Source organism: Hyalella azteca, unplaced genomic scaffold (assembly GCF_000764305.2).
Source record: "Hyalella azteca isolate HAZT.00-mixed unplaced genomic scaffold, Hazt_2.0.2 contig10305, whole genome shotgun sequence".
NCBI classification, from domain to species: domain Eukaryota; kingdom Metazoa; phylum Arthropoda; class Malacostraca; order Amphipoda; family Hyalellidae; genus Hyalella; species Hyalella azteca.
Window position 1 is genome coordinate 90787 of NW_025940350.1, and position 25567 is coordinate 116353.

The window sequence follows — 25567 nt, forward strand, 5'->3', positions numbered from 1 at the left end:
GAATCTTGCAAATGACTTCTGATTGAAATCAAAAAACAAGATTGAATACAATAAATAAATATCATTCACCCTTGCCTGAATGATTATTTTTATATTAATTACGATAAAATTTAGTGGCAGTTAAGATTAAACTAAGCGAACTAAGATAGTGGGAGGGCTGTTAATTAAAGTTGTCCCGTAGGATTTTATGTAGCGGTGGTATCAGCAGAGATTTGAATGATCGAGTTGTCCTCAACGAAACCTAAGTTTCTGTTACTCCGGTTGTTCCTGCATGATGGCCGCGGTATCTCGCGCAATGATCAGGATCAAGGCAAAAAATACCCAGCACTTTTTATTCATTTTCTGAAAGACTTTGCTAACATTGACGCTGATTCGTTCGAGACCCTCAAGACGGAAATACAAAGCATTGAGGTTTAGGTTACTAGCCATTTATGAGGGTCAATTTTATTTAATAGGCAATCCTGAAATGGGGAACAAATTATTTGAAAATTGATGTAAAAACCAAGAAAAATAGATTAGAAATATTTCACAACTAATTTTTCTCAAATCAAGATGACAGAGATCACTTTTCTACGATTAGCAATGTAATTTTTGCCATTAAGTGTACATTTAGGGAAATTTGGGACACTCCGTACATTGTTGTGCTCTCACCCATACTATTCAATATCGTCGATGTTTTATTACCAGTTATTGAAAGTTTCTAAAGCAATAAAGGCTTTATTTTGCTATATTAATAAAAAATGGCGCCGGACAAAAATCGAAGCGATATTTATGTCTAAATGTATTAATGTATTGAAAACGACACATACAACGAAAAAATATGATCATCCACTGAAAAACAACCCGCGTTCCTCATTGCGAAAGGAAATAAATCGATGAAAGCTCAGTCAAAGATTTTTTGGAAGAATGTTTGCATTTTGATGGCATTTCCCCAAGAGCTTCTCGAACGATGGCTCCAATACAATGCAGAATACACGACCTAAGTAGCTAAATCTCATCGTAATCACGGCGGATGCCAGGGTATTTCCCGCGCGACAAAGACTGCCATTAAAAATAACTGCCCGCAAAGTGGCCGAGTGTAGCGCGCTGTTCAAATGCCGTCCCGGAGCGGAGGCGGGAGAGAGGAGAGGTGCAAGTTCCCGAAAAAAGTCAAACTCTTTGCGCGCGATGAAAAAAAATCTTTTTAACGCTTAGACTCAAAAGAAGATAACGATGATGTAATTCAACGTGCAATGTAAAAAAATTCTTAAAAAGTACGTAGACATAAACAGAGATAATGATAGTGTAAAATTCTGCGGCCGATGAACTGTAATGCTTGTTGACAAAAAATGCGAATGGAGGAAACGGTGGTGTAATTCGTGACATTTATAACGATTGTAGCTAGCTGGTTAGATTAGGACAGATGGTCACAGACCACGGGAAGAGATCTAATGTTAATATTCTAGATTAATCAAGATAAATTTTTCACAAGTCCTGATAAAAAATGTAAATTTTATTGCATTTGATACTAAGGTCAAGAACAAAAAATTAACTTAAATTTAAAGAAAAATAGGATGCAATCCTAATATAGGTCTAATTTATTTGTCGATAAAAATTTTGGTCGAATTGCAGCCAAATAAACCTACTTTAATTACGTGGCTGTACAAAACTAGAGATGACCCTGTTTATATCAAAGTATGCACATATTTTGTTCTAAGTATCGAGTTTTTCAGACTCACACTTTTATGATAGTTATGTATTGTCTTTCATTTTCATGAATAAAATTATTTTCAATAAGATAACATCTAAAATATTGAAACCGTACCTGCAAGTTGATTTCAAACTAGGAAAGCACGCTAGATGAATCGAATACAAATCGTAAGTTTCAACAAGTTTCTATCGAAAATCTACACAAATATTGATACTTATCACTAACTTGTTGCGAAGTGTTCAATAAAAGAAAAAAAAACTCATTACGTTTCCACAAGAGAGGCGTTTATTCGACGAATATCACGTCCACCTGTTTGGTCTCGAAATAGATTGCCAGGCATTCGCTTTGGCATCTTCAAGGTACCATTTAAGGTCAGGGAAGAACCGCATTACAGAAGAACCTCAAATCGCCCTCGCTCGCTTCCGATTGGTCGAAGACTCGCGCGCTACTCAGCCTCGGGGGTGCAGTATATAAGATACGAGGTCTTCAACTAAGGTTTAGTCTTCAGGCTCAAGAGAACCGGTGTAGTGCAAGGTACGGCGTCATTGTTTTAACACTATTACTCACTAAATGATGAAATGTTCGTGATTGCAATATTATGCGTTATATGTTTTCGATGAAATCCAAAAAATTTCAAATAATATCGATTATTTGAACAATGATTTGGATCTTTAAGTTGTATCTGCTGCGGTAAAATGAACAAACACAATTTATTTTCCAATTATATTTTTAATTAATTGAAAATCAAAAATTAAAAGTTTTGCCATGCAATCTAGCACGATTTTTGTTTTTGAATTAAAAGGGCGAAAGGCTTGATATGTTACAAATTCATTAAAAAGTCATAACCAATCAATTACGTTAATTTGAATTCGTTTTACTTACGGATCCTACGATTCAACTTTCTTCTAACTTCCCCCCTAAATGAATGAAGAAGTAGAGCGATCACTTTGGAGTGCAATCTCAGTGAGGCTTTTCCTTGTAAAAAGTTTTTTTTTTTGCAAATCTAATCAGATCGACCACCTGAGATTTGAAGATGGCTTGGACTTTTTTACTTCATGCCATTTGATAGCTCACGTTGCAAATCAACCAAGCATATAAAATCGAGATAATGGAGTAAATGCAGCACAATTACCAGCTCATAACTCCATCAGTTTAACTTATTACACTCGAATTTCTATGAGTTCAACTGCGTATGAAATAGGTCCCAGATAATCTGAAAAAATATAACTCAGTACTCACTTCAGTGAGTGACAGAGAGCGCATTTTCTCGTCGACGAAAACTTGAGGTCACGGACAGACGGACGGACAAACGGATAGACAGACAGACATAAACAGACGGACATGGCGAGCACAATAGTGCATTTTTTCCATAAATGAGAAAATGCGCTAAAAAGCATGCTGAACATTTGTGGCAGCTTGCTGCCCTGTAGATCCAGGTTTCGCGTTGGTCAAGCCGCGAATACAACGTCGTTCGGATTCGAAGTATAGACCTGTAGTGGAGGGGAAAGGAAAAACGATTGTATAATTTAGATCGACTAAATTTACGCGGTATTATAAAACTTCATTGTTCACGACTTTTGTAGAAAAATAACATGGAAAGTATATCATCATGGGAACAGAACTCCAATTGTTTACCCAATTTAACTTACAGTAAGCAGAAGATGAGAAAGAGGTTTAGAAGTAATGATAACTCAAGTAGCTCAAGAAAAAACGTAAAGTACGGCAATTATTGAAACGATTTTTAAATTTATGAGATTGTGAGTAAATGAAAGCAAAAATTTTCCTACACTGTGCATACCCGTGAGATCGACATACCTGTTTCAGTATTCCATTGAGCTACTTCAAAGTCAACTTATATTCTATTGTTTATAGAGATAGGAAGAAAAAAAATAAGATCCACGAAACATGATCACTTCGAGCATTTCTAATTCGTGGCACTCTGCGACGCTGAAATAATTTATACCTCTCATTCTTCGACAGATCTTGCTCCATCTAAACCGCAAAAATGTGCGACGACGACGCTTCCCCTCTTGTGGTTGACAACGGCTCCGGCATGGTCAAGGCCGGTTTCGCCGGTGATGACGCTCCCCGAGCTGTGTTCCCCTCCATCGTCGGCCGCCCCCGTCACCAGGGTGTCATGGTCGGCATGGGTCAGAAGGATGCCTACGTCGGTGACGAGGCACACCTAGCATCATGATATTATTTTTTATAATAAATTTTAAAATTTTTGCCTGTCTTTTCATCGACACTTATAAAAAAAACCTCCGCTGCATCAGGATATAAGGCCGATGTCCTCCAAAGGCAATACCTAGTGCTGCATCAATTAGTTGAAACGAATCAACAACTAAGTCATGAAATTCCCAAATTCAGTTCATCCGATTAATAAATTTGCTAATTCATCTCGTGGTCTTTCATTCGATGGTAGTCCTGTAGGTATAAATGGTATCACGCTTGTGCCGTTTTACAGATAGTGAAGTGAACATTCACGGATATGTACGCAGAAGCATCAGTCGGTGCTTAAAATTTGAACTGCTCTATAATCGGGAGCAACTAGCATGTTTGTGGATGAGCGGGAACTTTGAAACCAGCTTGACAGCTCATCGGTGATTGGCTGAAGGCAATAATATCTATTAAACGGGCTAAGAATATTTGTTCACGTATTGTTTTTTCCGCAATCAAATTGTTTAAAAAATATTTTGGGCACGACTCAACAAAGTTATACTTCGTAATTACATGCCGTTTTCTTTAAGGAGGGAAGTGAGTGTAATGTTTTCTGTCGTGGCGGTTTTCTGTAATGCGGGTATAAATAGAAACGAGACGCGACGGCAGCACCGGCCGTTTGTAATAATCACGTGACGACGCAACTAATTTCTTTATGGGGAAAAATTACAGCGCCGAATAGTGGTGGTGAAGTAGAGTCTCAAGGTTCGTCATGGCTGTTTGATACGTGAGAACAGAGTTGGACATGCATTTTTGCCGGTAAATATGTAGCGTATGAGTTTTAGATTCTGAAATAATTAAACAGAAATATTTAGAATTAGATTTGAAGGCAAAAAAAATAGATTTATGTCTGAAAGTTATCGTCACCACCTCGAACACAACAATAGTTGACTTCTTTCCAACTTCTAGTATTGCACCGGGACCTCTTATTAGTGAAATACTCGAGTATAGGAATTGCTATTCTGTATTAATTGCTTATATTTCATAGTTAAATTACTTGGAATATTTTTAATTGTATTCTTTGCATTTATAAATTGTAACGATCTGTTTGTTATTCAGGGTTAAGTAATGAGATTGAAGAAATTGTAAAATGCGTCTTCTTTCCCTAAATAAAGTTGTTATCCTGGAAATAAACGAAAGACGCTTTTAATAAAATCAATTAACCTTGCAAGATAGTATGAAAAATCAGCAAAAGCCTTTTGTAGTGTACGAAAAATCTCATGAGTTTTGGTTGAAATATATTTCATTCGTTGGTTGTGAACTGAAATTAATCCAGTGGGTTCCCAAGTAACTATATAATGACGATGTAATTTGAATTTCTAATCGTTCTAATCTAAGCACTTAATTTTTCCTTTCATCGGTCTCGCCCGACATCTGACAAACAAGAACGTAATAACTTGTCAGCTCGTAACTGCCGTTTGACAAACTGCCCATCAACGACAATTTGTCAGTCGTTTGGCCGTCCTCCGCGCTGCTGCCTGTCAAACGTCATTGAAACAAAAGTCGCGAGTCTCGTTGAATGACGCGGGTGAACCTGAACTTGAAAGTCTCAATTATTTAACGAGGATGATGGCTTCGAAGACTTTGATGTGTGCTAATTAAATATGGTTACAGATATTTTACTGTCGTTAAAACATTATTGCGTTTTTGCGCTTATGCATTACCCTATATTACGTATGAATTGACAACCAATACAATTATAGGCTCAGCATAACATCTGAATGCAAAGTTCAGCAAACAAGTTTGTTCGTAACTCTGCGTAGGCGTCGTAATTTCGTGATAATTTATTTTGAATTAGTACCTACAATATATATGATAGGTTATTGATACACAGACCTTGAAGGCGAATGAACACGTGACTTTATTTAGCCATTTTATTCGTGCTCAAAAACTCGTCAAGCTGCCAATACTCGTGAAAATGCTCGGTATTTGATCTAATGCCAGAAGCAGAGCTTAATACTGATATTAACTTAATTTATAATATCCTTTATTAATATTATTTGGAGCATCACGGCGCTCCTCTAAGAGTAGCACGTACTTTATGACCCAGAAAGTTGACGCTATTAAAGCTGGTCATAAATTCAACAGCTTGTCTCGTAATGTCAAAAATTTTCAGAGGACAATTTTTCACTAAATAAAAATCCGTTGCAGTTATAATGAAATAAAGCATTGAGGAAAACCTAAATGAGCGCAATTGCAGTAAAAGAAGAAGAATTGAGTTGTTATTTTAGTTTTATCTTCATTGACAATAAACATGTGTTAAAATAATTTGTTGGTTCTTCCTTCTGAATATTAATAACTTTAATTAATAACTTTGACTGTGCTGAAATCATACTTTATACTTCGTATGGCGGTAAAAGGAGCCAGGGAAGTTATGTGATGGCAGTGTCGTAAAAATTATGAAGATGTTGATATTTGTCTTACGTTTCAACGGCTGTCAATATTTCGATGTTAACGTCGATTATTTAGTGGCTTAGGATGATCAAGATTCTGTTTTCCTAAAATAACCGATGTGAATTCATAACGTTCAGCCTCTAGCGGTATTTCCTATGGTGGCTTATGCAATGTGCCTTACGTAAGTCTTGCTGAAGATGTTTTGTTGTGCACGTGATATTCAGCGTGAGTTGCGTGTCGGGTCATGTATTAAATTGTGTTCACGTGTTATGCGGCTTGTGGTGCGTGTTGCCACATGTTCCGTATTAAGTCTTGTTCACGTGTTATGCAGCGTATGGTGCGTAGTGCCGCACGTCCCGTATTAAGTCGTGTTCACGTGTTACGCAGCGTGTGCTGCGTGGTGGCCCCACGTCCCGTATTAAGTCTTGTTCACGTGTTACGCAGCGTGTGCTGCGAGGTGGCCCCACGTCCCGTATTAAGTCTTGTTCACGTGTTATGCAGCGTGTGATGCGTGGTGGCCTCACGTCCCGTATTAAGTCGTGTTCACGTGTTACGCAGCGTGTGCTGCGTGGTGGCCCCACGTCCCGTATTAAGTCGTGTTCACGTGTTATGCAGCGTGTGATGCATGGTGGCCCCACGTCCCGTATTAATATTAAGTCGTGTTCACGTGTTATGCAGCGTGTGCTGCGTGGTGGCCCCACGTCCCGTATTAAGTCGTGTTCACGTGTTATGCAGCGTGTGATGCGTGGTGGCCCCACGTCCCGTATTAAGTCGTGTTCGTGCATTGGCACGAATGTTGAGTCTCTACCTTCTGCGCTTGTTCTGCTCGATGCTTCCAACGAGACCTCGACATTCTTGCTCGATACGACGAGCCAACACCTTTGATATCAAATAGAAAACTTGTAAGAGTGCAATGGCAATAAGGAGAATCAGAGACTAAAATATTCCTGAATGAATTTAGAATCACATTTTGTGAGGAAATTTTAATACTGGGTGTTGTGATTTTGACTTTTAAAAATACAATTTTTAGCTAACGGCGAAGGAAAACGTTCATTTGTCTTGACACATTGTATTACATCAGTACCGTTTCCTACTGTAGAACATAATCACCACCATCCGTTTTCAAACTTATACGAATTCGCTGTCCAAAGTTGAGGTACGAAGCAGCATGACGTTAACCCTGGAACCTGATGATAAACTGTTTGCTTGCTTGTAAATTCGAATTCCAGAGATGAATGTTATAATGTATCTGTGGCCGTAGCCTTTAAATTTCTGCACGCTATTGGTAACGTGAAGCCGAAAGGCAGCACCCACGCAGACGCGATACAAGCTTAGCAAGGTTAGGTAGTCTTGCAAGGTTAGGTTTACTTGCTGTATATAAGGCAGATCGCGTACAGCGCCAGCGCCAGTCGTGTTGCCGGCTAACTTCTCCACGCAAGAAGCTTTGTATCAACGCAGCTCAGGTGAGATCTACTGCAAGATTAATGTGTGAACACGTCAATTAAACAATAAGTGATAATGTTTATCAATTGTGACAATGATAGTGTGATATTGAGTTATTTTGTGGGGGTCAGTGATTTTCTTCCCTGTAGCTCTTGAAGCAGGAGATGTGTACTGGTAAAACACATTCTAATTGAAAAACTTAGCTTCGGGTGATGTTCACTAAGGTGACGTTATTCTTCACGCATGGGGCATCATCAGACAACGAGTTACCTTTTCATGTGTTAACTTTAAAATCCAATTCAACATATTCCGAAACCCCGGGATTTATCATATCATGAATTAACATGCCATTATTATTTTTCAATAGTTTGAAAATCACATCGGCCCCATTCCATTTGGATGAAATATTTTATTCATCTTTGATAATTGCAATATAATTGGTTGATTACAAATTATTTATTCATTGGAAGACGAACACCTTCTCATCAATCTCACTCGCAATTGCTCTTTTCCGCAGTTAAATCGCTGTCATGTGTGACGACGAAACTACTCCCCTAGTCGTAGACAATGGGTCGGGCATGGTCAAGGCTGGATTTGCTGGAGACGATGCCCCACGTTCCGTGTACCCTTCTGTCGTCGGCCGCCCCCGTCACCAGGGTGTCATGGTCGGCATGGGTCAGAAGGACGCCTACGTTGGTGACGAGGCCCAGAGCAAGCGAGGTATCCTTACTCTGAAGTACCCCATCGAGCACGGTATCATCACCAACTGGGATGACATGGAGAAGATCTGGCATCACACCTTCTACAATGAGCTCCGTGTTGCCCCTGAGGAATCCCCTACTCTCCTTACGGAAGCTCCTCTCAACCCCAAGGCTAACAGAGAGAAGATGACACAAATCATGTTCGAAACTTTTGGGTGTCCTGCTACTTACGTCGCCATTCAGGCGGTGCTTTCCCTCTATGCTTCCGGTCGCACCACCGGAATTGTTCTTGACATTGGCGATGGTGTGGCCCACAGTGTTCCTATTTACGAAGGGTTCGCCATCAAGCATGCTATAGGTCGTCTCGATCTCGCTGGCCGAGACCTAACTAATTATCTTATGAAAATCCTCACGGAGCGCGGATACTCGTTCACCACAACCGCTGAAAGGGAGATCGTGCGAGACATCAAAGAAAAACTTTGCTACGTCGCGCTTGAGTTTGAAGAGGAACTTAGGCAAGCAGGAGCAAGTTCTGGCTTAGAAAAGTCCTACGAACTTCCTGATGGTCAAGTGATCACCATAGCTAATGAAAGATTCCGTTGCCCAGAAACCTTGTTTCAACCTTCTTTCATTGGCATGGAATCAGTTGGTATCCACGAATTCACCTATAACAACATTATGAAATGCGACATCGACATCCGCAAGGACCTTTACGCGAACATCGTCATGTCGGGTGGCACTACCATGTATCCCGGCATTGGTGATAGAATGCAAAAGGAGATCACTAGTCTGGCTCCTGGAACCATCAAGATCAAAATCATTGCTCCTCCTGAACGTAAATACTCTGTCTGGATTGGCGGTTCGATTTTGGGATCGCTGTCCACCTTCCAGTCCATGTGGATCACAAAAGACGAGTATGATGAGGCAGGACCTGCCATTGTGCATAGAAAGTGTTTCTAAACATACGGGTTTTCAGACTACGCACACTATAGGTTTTCGTTTCTTTCATTTGATTTATTTAATATTCTAGTTGACTCTCATGCCATGATTGTACAACCTCTTTTACTTACTTTTATTTACATGCGCGTCGAAAAGTTATTTTATCTTTATGTAACTAGTTATGTGATGTTTATTGTGTAATGTTCGTTCAGAAACTTTTGGGAGCGCTCCCTAATTTCCCATCTTTGTTCTCACATGATCAAATAAATTATTTTATAACATGGTATTTATTTTCCCAGTTTAATAAATAAGTTTTATTATAGATGGCATATTATAGATGTTTTTCCCACACTTTTCTATTGTGGTTGCGTCATGCTTGACTTCACAGAGCTTTACTCTGTACAGCAAACCTTCAAAGTTCAAAGAGGTATGTTAAAGCGCGCCCAAGGTTGCCGTACGTGGGTTGTCAACAGTCAGAGCTTGGCAAGGACCCACACGCTCAAGTAAATGAGACCTAGAAATGTTGTTGTAACTTCAAGCTTCTTACCGTCACATAACATAGCGCTTGATGGAGATGCGTGCACCCAGAAAAAGACGTGAGCCTTTCACAGAAAAGCGATGCACTTTCTGGCCCTTGTGTGGGTCATCGTGGCCTAGTTTGACCAGGCAAAATAGGAAATCAATGCTACGTTCTCTGGCTGCTCGTGTTGCGGGTCAGAAAGTGTCACTATTTGAACATTATGACTTATTAATTTTTTTGTCTGTGCCCGCAAATTCGCATCATTTAGCACGTATTGATTGTGATGCCATGTTCACTGTGCAGCAATTCAAGTATTGAGATTGCCTTTGTACCAGTATATAAAGACACCAGGGTATGACAAGAAATTAAATTGCATCAACAAACGGGTAAGACATGAAAAAATCAGGGATAACGTTTTTTTTTTGGCAGTTGATCAGCGCGATCACTGTTTGTGCTCCAATACGAAAAAATGTGAATTAAATAATATCCAGCATAACAGCATTAAAATAATCAATATGGATTTTGAACATAATAGTGAAATTTACCAAAGAAAAATTGAAAGTAATTTTTTTCATGAAATGAGTGTACATTGAGTACATTCAATTCACATCGTAGGACGGAAGAATTTCAAAGCAAAGAACTGCAAATCTAAAGAATACATGTTCGACCTATCGAGAATTGGTGATATATAGAATTCTTTAGTTTTTTGAACTGATGATAGAGTTGGTCTCGAAAATCTTTTCAATGAAGAAATGTGAATTTATAAGCAGTTTTATTTTGCTTTTAAATGAATGACGGACCTAAGAATTTAGCAAAATAATGATTGAAATACTGTATCATAATGTCGTTCAAGCAAAATTTTACGCGAATTGAAAAATGAAGAAAACAGTATGTTTGAAGTGAGCAATACACAAATACAAAATATACAAAATATTTACTGAAAATTAGTAAGAAAAAAATAGAACAAAGCCCCTGAAATTGGATAGAAGGTTGTGAAGCTTTTCGGTGTTTTACCTCTTTTATTGAGACCAAATTTTTCAGTTTCCTCCCGAAACGTTAGTTACGCATACCCTATGTACGATCAAATGGCGCGCTGTTTACAACAAATGATGCCAAATGTGCGAACAGATGTTGCGCTATTTACAGCAATGTTCGTAAATTGAACGAAACTGAATGAAATGAAAACCAAATGCACGATCGCATGGTGCGCTATTAACTATAAATGATGCCATATGTACGATCGTATGTTGCGCAATTAACAATAAATAATATCAAATGTACGACGGATGGTGCGCTATTAACAATAAATGATGCCATATGTACGATCGTATGGTGCGCAATTAACAACAAATGTTACCTTATGTACGATCAAATGGTTCGCTATTAACAATAAATAATACCAAATGTACGACGGATGGTGCGCTATTAACATAAAAATAATACCATATTTTTTCGATTGTATGGTACGGAATTTACAACAAATGATACCATATGTACGATCGGATGGTGCGAATTAACAATAAATGATACCACATGTCCGATCAAATTGCGCGCTATTTACAATAAATGATACCATGTGTGCGATCAAATTGAGTCCACATCAGCTGAAGCCACTAATCCCATCGACGAGCTCATGTCGCTGCACCTCAAGCTCAGCGACACCTGCCCTACCGCCACCTGTTCTAGATCAACAGATATTGTTTTTCTCACAAAAAATACGCTCAATATCACTCAATTTTTGCCCAAACTGCTCATTAGGTACTATTGAATCGGTAAAGTATTATTATTATCATTATTGAATTTGTGAAAACCTGACGCAGTGCCAAGGTGAATGAGTTTTTCTTAGTGATTCTTGCCTACTAAATGCAGGTATGTCAGTTTATCAGAAGCTTTAATGAACATGCTGAATATTTTTTCTCTATTTCTGAACGTGATTAAGAATTGAGTCGTTAACATTTTTTTCATCAACTGCATGACTTTACCTTTTTTAAAAACAAAATTAGAGATATGTAATACACGAATATTCGTGAATACGATTCCCTCATTGGGGGCCGATTGAAAAATAATAAAATCTATAATACCAGCAGATTATATTTAATGAAACATGTAATTACAGCGGATTAAACTTAAATTATAATCAAGATTTTGTAGTAATTTTAACGGATTGTTTGACTCTTTCTCTAACTCAGCAGCCGCTCAGCTGTGCTCTTCGCGGCAGTTTGTGACTTGCTTTAAACGGAATGGCGGGACGTAGGCACTTATTGTGCATCCCTCAACATTTGACTTATAATCTGACAAAGATATAACAAGTAATTTGTACTATTAAACGTAAATTCTTTTCAAATTATTAGCGTTTACCGCACAGATGGTTCTCGCAACAAGTGACATGTATTGTTCTTTCCTGAAACTGAAATTACTTTAGTAAAATCCTTGGAAATATGGTATATATCGTGGGGTAACATTTGGAAAATAATTAAAATGGGATGACATTTTTAAAAACCATACTCTATATAGTTATTCCAATATAAGTAAGTGCAAATTAGTCTCTGAGATAGATGCAGAACCGGGCAACTTTTGCTGTTATTGTATTTATTATAAGCTGAAGAATACCAAGCAGGATGAAAACACTGACGAGGTTGAAATCAAATCTGTTCAACTTTGTCGCTTAATTCAAGATCTGAATCCATAGACGTTACTACGAGTCTTCAAGTAATTTAAAAAAAAACGTATTGGTGATTGATTATTATAATTCATCTTATTGATTGATTATTGATACCTATTAAGCCGACAGAAACAACTTCAAAATATTCATTTGTCACTCTATTTCGAGGATTAAATGTGTATTATACTAGCAGAGATGCCCCGTAAATGAAATATTAGGGTTAGTTTCCGTAGATCCGTAGACTTTTTCGTTTCGAGTCGTAGCGATAAGGCAACGAAATTCTTTACGTGAGGATTTAAGATAAGTTTTGAATTAAAATTGAAAAAATATTATAAAAAATTTCTAATGCCAAATTTCTATAATTATGAAGTAATCTAGTATTATTTAAGCGCTTCCAAGTACATGACATCCCTGAATAACACCAAGTTAGCTTACAATATTGAAATCTATCCAGTGACGTAGTAGCTGGACAATTATTATCAAGTTGACAATTAGCGCATCAATTTGGGATTTATAGATTCAAAATATGATTATTACTTTTCATTAACTCATCATTTACTATTTGTTTACGCAGGGTACGATACGCAATACGATGCCCAGACACATTGCCTTAGTTCGTTGCAAGCGCCATACATCATCACATTAAATGCATCACCGATTCAGCCCAAGAAGACCCCACATGATGCAGCGCTCACATAGCACCACGTACAAGGCATCACATGCAACATTAAACATGATTTATTGCGGGCAAAAACTCTACCTGCGAAGCACCACACATGACGCATCGCAATAGAAGTTGTGGATCTGATATATCACATAAAAAAATTGTTCGGACGCGGCATCACGAATGGAGCATCGTATCGTCAGAAGAAGGCCGATGAAAATCTAAAGATGAGGCATAACCCATGAAACAACTCATGATGATACACCTAGTCTGAAGTATTAAATTATACATCACACCTAACGCAGTGTCACTGATGTACAAGATGTCTCACCACATCATGAAGCGACACCCATGAAGCACCATATTTGGCGTGGTATATGGAGCATCATCAGACAAGGCATCCCAGGTCAAGAAAAACGGAGGAGGAATGCTGGGTATAGCAGACGTATCAGAAGTTAAGAGCAAATGTTTACCTTAGGCCGAGCCCTTTGTTTAGGTTTCGACTCGCCTGCCATCTCTGGTACTTGTAAATATTTGGCTCACTGTAGTTAGGATCAAACTTCCTTTCTTTTCTGTCGCGCGTTGAAAATGATGGTCGCTTGGCAGCTGCCATTGTCATCTAACAATGCAAAGTTCAATTCGGCGACTAAATCTTCAAGCGATTAGCATCCTAGACAAGGTATTGCTAAATGGGTTTTGTACTGCATGGTGTTCATGTTGATCAATGCTTGTAGGTTTACCGACGTTGATTCTTCCTGATAGCGCAATATCGGCGTGACTCTCAGGAGTGAACGCCCTCAGTTTACTGTGACCAGTATGCCATAAAGCTAGAATTGGGGAGCGGGCGCTTCAAACAAACACAGGATTGCGGCTATAAGAGGAGTTCGAGCGAGCACGACTCCCCAGTCTCTCGCAGGTTCAGGGTTCGTGAGTTCATACACGGTTAGTGGTTCATCAAGTCATATGTAGTAGGATATATGTATTCTGCGTGACATAACTCTATGATCGTATATTCAAGTTGCGTGTAAATCAGTGACAGATTTTTACGAGATGAAGATTAGTTAGAAGTTTGTAGTGAATACTAACCATTTTCACCGGCTGTGACTTTAGTTTCGCAATGAGTCATCTTCGATCATAACAATTTAAGATAACTTCACACATCATCAGAAACCTATTGAGTTTATTTTTTATTAAAAACATGGTTTCGATGGTTAATTTGGGTTTGAATCTAATGAGATGACCAAGCAGCAGAGAACTGTCGTGAATAATTCGTGCATACAAAAAAAGAGTAATAATAAAAATAAACAAAGAAATAAAAAAACGGTGATTAAGGCGTACTAGTGCATTCAAGCGAATCCTAGTGAAAATTTGATAAAATTATTGAGTTTTACCTATACATCATAATCCCACATTTCCCTCTTCCTCGTCCTTTAATAATATCGATAAGCCATAGAAGTAATCTGAGACTTGAAACTAACCATTGAAGACTTGAACTATTCAGATGGTACAACATTTTCATTTTTGTGGGGTTCGTTTTAATAGTGTTTTTTATTAAACCAAGTTCTTCAGTAAACAAATTTCAAGGTAGAAGATTACTCAACTGAAAACAATGAAAAGATCTGTCTCATGGATAAAAAATACGTATTGAACATTTTTTTGATAACTATATTGAAGTTTGAAGGCTGCCGAATATTTATGTGAATAATTTTTTTACGAATTAACCTCAACCATAATCTATAACATTTCTTTGCCAGGATATAGCTGACCAAAAATGGCTGACGAAGAGGCTTCTGCTCTTGTGGTTGACAACGGCTCCGGCATGGTCAAGGCCGGTTTCGCCGGTGATGACGCTCCCCGAGCTGTGTTCCCCTCCATCGTCGGCATTGCCCCCGAGGAGTCCCCTGTCCTCCTGACTGAGGCTCCCCTCAACCCCAAGGCTAACCGTGAGAAGATGACCCAGATCATGTTCGAGACCTTCAGCACCCCCGCCATGTACGTCGCCATCCAAGCCGTGCTCTCCCTGTACGCCTCTGGCCGTACCACCGGTATCGTGCTTGACTCCGGTGATGGTGTCACTCACACTGTCCCCATCTATGAAGGTTATGCTCTTCCCCACGCCATCCTCCGTCTGGACTTGGCTGGTCGTGATCTTACCGCCTACCTCATGAAAATTTTGACCGAGCGCGGTTACTCCTTCACCACTACCGCGGAGCGAGAAATCGTTCGCGACATCAAGGAAAAACTTTGCTACGTCGCCCTTGATTTCGAATCTGAGATGAGCATTGCTGCGGCTTCGTCTTCCCTCGAAAAGTCATATGAACTTCCTGACGGTCAGGTCATTACTATCGGCAATGAACGCTTCCGTTGTCCCGAATCACTTTTCCAGCCTTCCTTCTTGGGTATGGAATCCGTTGGTATCCACGAGACTGTCTTCAACTCTATCATGAGGTGCGACATTGATATCCGTAAGGACTTGTACGCCAACAATGTTCTCTCCGGTGGTACTACCATGTACCCTGGTATTGCTGACCGCATGCAGAAAGAGATCACAACTCTTGCTCCCTCCACCATCAAGATCAAAATCATTGCTCCCCCTGAGCGCAAGTACTCCGTATGGATCGGTGGCTCTATTTTGGCCTCCCTCTCCACCTTCCAGCAGATGTGGATTACCAAAGAAGAATATGACGAATCAGGCCCTGGTATCGTTCATCGCAAGTGCTTCTAATTGTAGTTTTCTGGTTCCTACGTTCACGTTTTAATTTTGTGTCTGTTTCATTTACTAAGCTTTTCATGCCCCTGAGATATTTTAATTTAAATATCATTTTTACAAAGACTTGTTGGTTTCTAGTATCATTCTGTTATTAACATTTTTCCCGAATAAAACATTTCCTCACATATGCGAAAAACCTGTTTCTTCTATCCCTCATATGAAATTATTTACTACATTCATGTCACAGATCACGAAGTTCAAACTGAATCTCTGAGTTGAAATGAACGTTAAAGTTTGATTAGCATCGGATGGGCTAGTTAAGCCAATTGAGATCAACCCTGTGCTATAAAAAAGTTAAATACCTTTTGAACTTTTGTATTAGAACGCGGATTGATGTACAAAACCTAATATTAATTTGTTCATTCAATTCATACCACGGAAGGTGCATGAACTTAAAGCTCCAGTAGCGGCAGTGGAATTCATTAATTTAACTGAAAATATAACGGAAATATCAAAATGAGAATGAATTCAAATTGTCACTTGTTAAATACATTGTTTCTGTATTTGCAAGTGTATAGGAAATAAGGCCAATCGATCGCCTTCTCAGGAAAACATTTTTTCATCTTACTAAATTAAATGAAGAAATCGGTTGACAATAAATTTCTAACCGTCTGCTCTAGATCCTGGAAGGTTCATAATTTTTCAGAAATGATCAAAGATTGCAACTTTAACTTAACTGATGGAGAGCAAGGTTGGTGTATCCAGCAATTAATACGAATCACATATAGATGCTGAATTAATTTGCTTTTTGGTAAATTGGCCCATTAGCAGCACAACCATTGAATTGTAAAGGCTGCGTGAAGACATTACCATCTACCACGTGTCTGACGTTGAATTTATGTAGATTAAACGTTCTTTAAGCTCGTAATCAACGGTCTGTCAGCGTCATTTGTCAGGAGGGATAGGAATTCAGGAGTTCGGATTGTCTTTATACTTTAATTTTGCCGCTCGCTATGTATTCTAATAAAATATATAGGACTGACAAAAGTACATATTAATGGCAATTTCGGATAGGTGGATCATTGTATACCTCCACATCGTAAAGTCTAATTTATAAGTAAGACATTTAATATTTAGCAGAAAAACTATACAAAATTAACAAAATCAGTCAATTCTGATCCTCGGACTCATTTCAGATAAAAATTTAATCACTTCATCCTAAAAAATTTAGGTTGGTATTGAATTTTTAAAGTTGAGATCAGTCGAGTTGAGTACGTGTGTAGTGGTAAGTAACTGATGTAAATTTCATTGTCCTAAATTACAAACATTTAATATTTGAATTAATTAGCATTTTTTATTAATTTTTGACGGATTTGACATAGATGCAAAGTATCAACGAAATTTTTCCACGCCATTTGTACTCTTGCATTATTTCGACGTTAGTGGGGCAAACAATTTTTCTCTTGTCGGCAGTATTAAATCGATTACGACATAAAAAACGCTTGTTGAAGCTAATGAGTAGTGAAGCGCAAGTTGATCACCAATTAGTTGGGGGAGGAAAACTCACTGTATATATAAATTTATTTTATTGATATGTCGTTGACATAATAATGAAGTTAAGGAGCACTAGAACATGAATAACAAAGCAACAAATAACTTGTCTAGAAGCACTTGCGGTGGACAATGCCGGGGCCAGACTCGTCGTACTCTTCCTTGGTGATCCACATGGCCTGGAAGGTGGAGAGGGAGGCCAAGATGGAGCCACCGATCCATACGGAGTACTTGCGCTCAGGGGGAGCAATGATCTTGATCTTGATGGTGGAGGGAGCGAGGGATGTGATTTCCTTCTGCATGCGGTCAGCAATACCAGGGTACATTGAGGTACCACCAGACAACACGTTGTTTGCGTATAAGTCCTTACGGATATCAATGTCGCACCTCATGATGGAGTTGAAGACAGTCTCATGGATGCCAACGGATTCCATACCCAAGAAGGAAGGCTGGAAAAGAGACTCAGGTGCACGGAAACGTTCGTTGCCGATGGTGATGACCTGACCGTCGGGAAGTTCGTAGGACTTCTCCAAAGAAGAAGAGGCAGCAGCGGCCGCCATTTCATTTTCAAAGTCAAGGGCCACGTAGCAAAGCTTCTCCTTGATATCGCGAACGATTTCTCGCTCAGCGGTGGTGGTGAATGAGTAGCCACGCTCAGTCATGATCTTCATGAGGTAGGCGGTAAGATCGCGACCAGCCAAATCGAGACGAAGGATGGCGTGGGGAAGAGCATAACCTTCATAGATGGGGACAGTGTGAGTGACACCATCTCCAGTGTCGAGAACAATGCCGGTGGTACGGCCAGAGGCGTACAGGGAGAGCACGGCAGGGGTGCTGAAGGTCTCGAACATGATCTGGGTCATCTTCTCACGGTTAGCCTTGGGGTTGAGGGGAGCCTCAGTCAGGAGGACAGGGGACTCCTCGGGGGCAACACGGAGCTCATTGTAGAAGGTGTGGTGCCAGATCTTCTCCATGTCATCCCAGTTGGTGATGATACCGTGCTCGATGGGGTACTTCAGAGTAAGGATACCTCGCTTGCTCTGGGCCTCGTCACCGACGTAGGCATCCTTCTGACCCATGCCGACCATGACACCCTGGTGACGGGGGCGGCCGACGATGGAGGGGAACACAGCTCGGGGAGCGTCATCACCGGCGAAACCGGCCTTAACCATGCCGGAGCCATTGTCGCAGACAAGAGCGGAGGCTTCGTCGTCGCACATGTTTACTTTAGTTTAGAAGTCTGGTGAGGCAGCTGCGTTGAGGACTCTGCCAACATAAAGAGAACTTTTGTCACGACGCGTGTTTATAAGTAAAGATTGTTACACGGACTTCTCTTACTAAGTATCTGAAGTGAAATGCACTCATTGAATAAAGGTTTTGATAAATTTTGTTCACATTTATTTGTGAACGGACGATAGGGTCTTTTTATTTACGTTAGCAGTAGTTTATAAGAGCATTTACTCATAAAGTTATTGAAGTTTAATGTTTACTTAGGCATTTGTAAATGACGTTCACAAAAACTGGATGAAGTTTGGTGAACAGTGCGACAATGGACAACAATAAATTATTATCAACAATATCGAGAACCATTCAGTATGCGGAGCAAAATATTTTCACTCCTGCCTATATATACCAAATGCATGGGATTAGTACGAGTGGATTTCAACTTAATGGTAATGGTAATGAAGTTATTATTCCGGTTCTTGGATTTTTTCGCAACTTCATCTCTTTTGTATATGAACGGATTGCTGAGAAGGTTTTCATTGCAAAATTAATAAAAAAATATACGTTTAAAAATTATTTTCTAAAGAAAACACTTTTAAAGAATCAATTGTCTCCAATGTTAAAGATGTTCAATGAAATTCTCATTTTATTTTCGAATATTAATAAAATTAATTTTTCAGTTTTTTAATATATAATATTTTTTTTTCAAAATTATTTATTCTGTCAATTGATTCATACATTGCCTCCGACTTCACACAAGTGTGCAAAATTTCAGATCAATTGGACAGGTAAAAGTGTGTCAAATATCAGTTATAAGATTTGTAGCTGACAAAATTGTTTTAAAAAAATTTTAATATTGTTTTTTTTTTTAATTTTAAAAATAATTTATTTTGTCATTTGATTCTTGTATTGCCTCCAACTTTACGCAAGTGTGCAAAATTTCAGATCGATAGGATAAGTAGAAGTGTGTTAAATTTCGATTGTACGGTTTGTAGCAGACAGACAGACAAACAAGAAGTGAAGTTAAAGAGAAGTGTTGTAAAAAGGAGGCTGAAGTATCATTGCAATTGCATTTTATTTGCATTCAAAATTATTGCAGATAAGGCCCGAAGTTTTATAATTGCAGAGTTATTTTTTGAAAAACATGTCAATGGACTTTCAGAACTCTACATTGATCGGTTTCTTCTACCAGATTAAATTTCGAACATAAATTTAAATAAACTAATTTTCTCTTTCAGTACTTTCCTACAGCTTTACACGGTTTGTTTTTAAAAAAATCCAATCATTATTCGGTGGTATTTATGAATTGTTTTTCAGCTGATGATAAGAAATATCTCGCTATTTAAAAATTATTTCATTAACATCAACCGAGAGAACAGCGTAAATTATTTCGTTCTGAGAACTAGTGTCAGTATTATACCTCTCTTGACTTAAATTGTAGCTATTATAACATTATTGAGGCAAATATTATTAGAAGCTGACTTTTGCAATTAAGTTAAATTTTTAAATGGAATTTGACAATATTTCGTATCTATGACCAAAAACTACCATGATATAATCACAGATTGAAACATATCCACTAATCAGAGTACCAACACCACTGCTTGTTCACAGAAACCATTACAGACACCTCATCCACGAGGTTCCTTGCTTACGTACCTGCTCCGAAGCTAATGCTAGGGAGACCTCCAACTCCGGTGTTTTATACAGCGTCCCAACTTACCGCCTAATGGCGTACGCAGCCATAACTTTTGGCACAATCTCAAGCGGTTACTCATATATGCTCCCTGCCTCATCATACCCAAGAAAGGGCGCATTCTATCGACCTGATATCTCGTAAATGAGGGCATAAGCTTCTCAGATATTAACTTCCCAAGGTTACATAGCTTGTTCCGAGCTAGCGACGCAATTGCCAAGAAAACGAGCTCTAAACTTGACCGAAAAATTTAACAGGAATCGAAAGGCGATTGAAATGTACAATTGTACTGTAAACTGCACAGTATATGTCTCACAAATATACAGTTAAGGACTTAAGTGGAAATTGTGCGTTCAGTGAAGGCTTTTTTAACGCTAATCCTAACAATAAGGATGGAAATATTCAAAATTATTTGTAGAAGTTACATATTGGAAATTAGTATTAGAATACTTAATTGCTCAGGGATTTTTGATTTGACCTAAATAAATCGACTTCAGGTGCACCAAATTAATAGTATGAGACATTTTAGTGAACTTTTCAACATCACTTGAAAGTTTTCTTCAGAAACATGCGCACGAAACACAAACTCAGCACGCGCTTCGGATCGCAAGTTTGACGCCCGGTGTTTGCTTGTGTTGCTAATCATAGCCAGTCGCCCCTCGTGCCGTAAGGTTGCGGTGCACCTGGTGAATATTTCGCGTTTTTTGCTCTACATTAATTTTAGTACGTATTCATGGCTTCCTTTAACATTCAACAGTCATTTTAATACCTTTTTCCATTGGACTAATGTTTTTTCTATTACGTCTTTAATGGCAAATCAACTACTTTTCTAGCGAGTATATTATGAAATTAAAATTAAAATCAGAATTAAAAAGTTAAAAAATAATTAAAAAGATCAAGGAATGCGAGCTTTAAAAAAATGTACTTTTTTCGACAGAGGTTAAGGTAAAATAGCCACGCTTACAAAAACTCGAAAGATAGGAGAACCATTAATTAGTTTTTCAACAATATTTAAAGAATGTTTAGGACTTTTTTCAGTGATTGCGTGTTCAATATATACATTTTAAACGAAACAAAAAAGTCATCAGAACTGGATAAAAGGTAGTCATCAAAATAAAACGAAAGGTGGCTATCAAAACTAGAATCAAGCCGCCATCACAACTTGACTAAAGGTAGCCATTAGAACTTAACTAAAGGCAGCCATCACAACTTAACTAAAATCGGCTATCAGAACTAAATTAAAGGCGCCCATTTCTACTTAACTATAGGCAGCCATTAGAACTAAACTAATGGCCGCCATCACAGCTCATTTTAAGGCCGCCATCACAACTTAACTAAAGGCAGTCACCACAACTTAACTACATGCAGCTTTCACAACTCAACTAAAGGCAGTCACTACAACTTAACTAAAGGCAGTCATCACAACTGAAATAAAGGCAACCATTACAACTTAACTAAAGGCAGTCATCATAACCAAAGGACGCGACAACAACTGCTAAGGAAGAGGCCTTGCATGAGCGACAGCTGTTGACACCTGCTGGCAGGTGCTGCTGGCCATGACAAACGACTTGACAGCTGTGAAAATATACATGCTGCAAATTGAGCAGGAATCTCTGGCTATTAATGACATCGGACACAATTTAGGCAACTTGTTGCAATCATTAAGAGGGGTTAACGCTCAAATAATTAATTGAAATTATGAATAGCCCTTCTACGTAGATGGATTGATTAAATTGATTAAACAACATTTACAACGATACCGCCATTTACTCTTCTGTCTTGTAGTCCTTCCTCATAGCAAGGAGTAGGCTGTTGCTGACATTCATTCTGCTACAATAATTGAGCTAATATTTCATGTAACGGATAAAATATAAAATACATAAATATATTATCATTTTAATTAAATTGTAGAAAATAAATTTTAGTTATTTAGGTATGTGTAAAAGAATGCTCTGGCAAGCAGTGCACGAATTTGGTCGTACATAATTAATAATATTGGTAATCTGGGAGAATAGGGCGTAGATGCTTCGAGCAAGAGGAGCTCGAGCAAATTAGGCACCAATGGCTCGGAGCAGATGAGCAGCCGCAGCCTCTGTCATCAACAACACGGAAGAAAACATCGTCGCGTCAATAGACACCCAGGAATCTGGCCAAGAAAGATCAGTGGGTGGGATTCAGGCTGTAAAAAGCCAGCGCCACCCCACAAGCCACTCTGGTAAGTCTAGTTCGTGGGCTATAAAAACCTCGGTCCGAGCGGCTGAGCGTGCCACTAGCTTCGGAGGTGTCTCGTAGGTAAGATGCAAGATTCACTACTGTGTGTGAGGATTTCGTGTGTAGTGCTTAGGCATCTCGGTGTAGCATTATATTTATGATGTGATTACTTGCGGCACAGGTCATGGGCTTCAAACTCTAGACAAGTTAAAATCTAAGAAAGTATTAACACGTTAACTCCAAAGTGGTACATATGCGTACCACAGGTGTATTTCTCCAGGACGTATTGGTGCATATTTGTCCCATTTCAATTATTTCGACTTTTTCTCAAAATAGATTTTACCGTAATAATTTGGATTTATTAACAAATTATTCCCGCAGGAGAATGCTTAGGACCAATGAAAAATCAATATAAATCCTCAATTTGTTTTTTCATAATAGTACAAAAAAAATGAAATAATATTACAAACTGAAGCAAGCGGAGTCAACGTGTTAAAGTTCATTGTATTGTTCAGTTACTCATGAACAATACCAAATAGTGATTGAAAGTTGTTTCTGGCCCTGAATTTGACCTATTTACCTTTAAACTCCTTTTCACTATTGTTATAATGAGAATAATCATAAGTTTGTCATGTTATCACCAGTATGTTCTCAAAATTCGCATTAGAATGACAGCAAAGATTGCACGATTGGGGTAATCACATCAATAATTAAATAAAACATCACATTTTTAAACGTCAGGACGTGCGCATTCTTCTAATTTTTATGAATGACTGATCTGATCTCTGTGTTAGATAAGTTAGGTCTAAAAATTTATTGGATAATTTTTCTACCTAGCTAACAGAGTGATGTGTTGAGGAAAATTTGTGTGATGTGTTACGGAGACAATTGAATGTCAAGTATAGGCGGAATTTCCTACGAGTCCCATTAGTACAAAAATGAAATTAAAATAACCTCTAAAATTCTGAAAATCTTATTAGTAAAATGGAAATTTATTATTTTCCAGTTCATCTGCTCCGGTCTTGTAACCAAGTCGACCTCAACTAGTCCAAAATGTGCGACGACGAAGCCTCCGCTCTAGTCTGCGACAATGGCTCCGGCATGGTCAAGGCCGGTTTCGCCGGTGATGACGCTCCCCGAGCTGTGTTCCCCTCCATCGTCGGCCGCCCCCGTCACCAGGGTGTCATGGTCGGCATGGGTCAGAAGGATGCCTACGTCGGTGACGAGGCCCAAAGCAAGCGTGGTATCCTTACATTGAAGTACCCCATCGAGCACGGTATCATCACCAACTGGGATGACATGGAGAAGATCTGGCACCACACCTTCTACAATGAGCTCCGTGTTGCCCCCGAGGAGTCCCCTGTCCTCCTGACCGAGGCTCCCCTCAATCCCAAGGCTAACCGTGAGAAGATGACCCAGATCATGTTCGAGACCTTCAGCACCCCTGCCATGTACGTCGCCATCCAGGCCGTGCTCTCCCTGTACGCCTCTGGCCGTACCACCGGTATTGTTCTCGACACTGGAGATGGTGTCACTCACACTGTACCCATCTATGAAGGTTACGCTCTTCCCCACGCCATCCTTCGTCTGGATTTGGCTGGTCGCGATCTTACCGCCTACCTCATGAAGATCATGACTGAGCGTGGCTACTCATTCACCACCACCGCTGAGCGAGAAATCGTTCGCGATATCAAGGAGAAGCTTTGCTACGTGGCCCTTGACTTTGAAAATGAAATGGCGGCCGCTGCTGCCTCTTCTTCTTTGGAGAAGTCCTACGAACTTCCCGACGGTCAGGTCATCACCATCGGAAACGAACGTTTCCGTGCGCCTGAGTCTCTTTTCCAACCTTCCTTCTTGGGTATGGAATCCGTTGGCATCCATGAGACCGTCTTCAACTCCATCATGAGGTGCGACATTGATATCCGTAAGGACTTATACGCAAACAACGTGTTGTCTGGTGGTACCTCAATGTACCCTGGTATTGCTGACCGCATGCAGAAGGAAATCACATCCCTCGCTCCCTCCACCATCAAGATCAAGATCATTGCTCCCCCTGAGCGCAAGTACTCTGTATGGATCGGTGGCTCTATCCTGGCCTCCCTCTCTACCTTCCAGGCCATGTGGATCACCAAGGAAGAGTACGACGAGTCTGGCCCCGGCATTGTCCACCGCAAGTGTTTCTAAGTAATGCGTCACACAGAATTACACGTTATTATATCAAAATAAATTATTTTTATTTTCTTTGACCATGTTTTCATTTTAGGAAGATAAACTTTCCTCACACCTGCCTTGTTTTATTAAAGCCTCTACAGTCTTATTGAAGCGAATTGCTGAAAAAGGGTCTCCAATCTTACAGAAGTAAAAAGTACAGAAATGAATCCTCCAACATGCTAAAAATTTAATAGAGCCGAAACCCTCGAGTGCAAATACTTTTCTCGATCTTCAGTTAATAAGCTATGTTGACCCCTTGAATTTTGGCACAGCTTGGTTAAGACGCGGTCTGTATATATTTAGTTGAAAATAGGAATCACACATGCCTCGAAATTTGAACTTCTCCGATATTAGCGCGCGAGCCTTCCTAGTACCTAATTTATTCAACAGGGTAAAAATCCCGGCAATTCCTTTCGAAGTGGCACTAGGTAACAATCAAGTACACACCTGAAATTTATCCATTAATTAAATGGCTTCGTTAATGTTCACTGAATGTTTGAAGTCTTCTCCTCCTACATTTTATAAGCTGACCTGGTAAAAATTACGATAATATCACTAATATGATCTGTTTTGAACTGTTTGTGGTTGAATTTAAAGGTTGTGATGACAGAAACGCTTCTTTGTCTCATTTGTTTTGCTTATGTTGAATGTTTTAAAATATTAAATCACTAGGAATTTAGGGCGGCATAGCCTAGGTTTTAATTATTCCTATACTGAGGTTTTAATTATTT

The 25567-nt window shown here is 39.1% G+C and overlaps 4 protein-coding genes across 5 annotated transcripts in view; 3 read left to right on the forward strand and 1 right to left on the reverse strand.

Moving 5' to 3' along the window:
• LOC108673879 (actin, muscle-type A2) overlaps positions 1-9666 on the forward strand; it is a 13096-nt gene extending 3430 nt beyond the window's left edge. Inside the window, exons 3-4 of one of the 2 annotated variants that reach the window (XM_018161764.1) lie at positions 3726-3869; positions 8452-9666. In XM_018161764.1, coding sequence (XP_018017253.1) covers positions 3726-3869; positions 8452-9408 — 1101 coding nt within the window. In that variant the 3' untranslated portion in view covers positions 9409-9666. Of the gene's footprint in view, positions 1-3725; positions 3870-7683; positions 7768-8264 lie in introns of those variants that run through there. The other variant, XM_018161765.2, reaches the window with a different exon arrangement.
• Positions 9667-14987: 5321 nt separating this feature from the next.
• On the forward strand, positions 14988-16126 carry LOC108673886 (actin, muscle). The gene has a single exon (XM_018161774.2). The coding sequence runs from the start codon at positions 15005-15007 to the stop codon at positions 15956-15958; it is 954 nt and encodes a 317-aa protein (XP_018017263.2). The 5' UTR covers positions 14988-15004; the 3' UTR covers positions 15959-16126.
• Positions 16127-17512: 1386 nt separating this feature from the next.
• On the reverse strand, positions 17513-18778 carry LOC108673883 (actin-5, muscle-specific-like). Its single transcript, XM_018161772.2, has one exon. The coding sequence runs from the start codon at positions 18712-18714 to the stop codon at positions 17605-17607; it is 1110 nt and encodes a 369-aa protein (XP_018017261.1). The 5' UTR covers positions 18715-18778; the 3' UTR covers positions 17513-17604.
• A 3856-nt stretch (positions 18779-22634) lies between these two features.
• Positions 22635-24910, forward strand: LOC108673880 (actin-5, muscle-specific). Its single transcript, XM_018161767.2, has 2 exons — positions 22635-22706; positions 23632-24910. Exon 2 carries the CDS (start codon positions 23679-23681, stop codon positions 24807-24809), a length of 1131 nt encoding a protein of 376 aa, XP_018017256.1. The 5' UTR covers positions 22635-22706; positions 23632-23678; the 3' UTR covers positions 24810-24910.
• The last annotated feature ends 657 nt before the right edge of the window (positions 24911-25567 follow it).

Excerpts from the sequence above, each read along its gene's own strand:
- LOC108673883 (XM_018161772.2), bottom strand. The coding sequence starts at position 18,714 with ATGTGCGACGACGAAGCCTCCGCTCTTGTCTGCGACAATGGCTCCGGC.
- LOC108673886 (XM_018161774.2), top strand. The coding sequence starts at position 15,005 with ATGGCTGACGAAGAGGCTTCTGCTCTTGTGGTTGACAACGGCTCCGGC.
- LOC108673880 (XM_018161767.2), top strand. The coding sequence starts at position 23,679 with ATGTGCGACGACGAAGCCTCCGCTCTAGTCTGCGACAATGGCTCCGGC.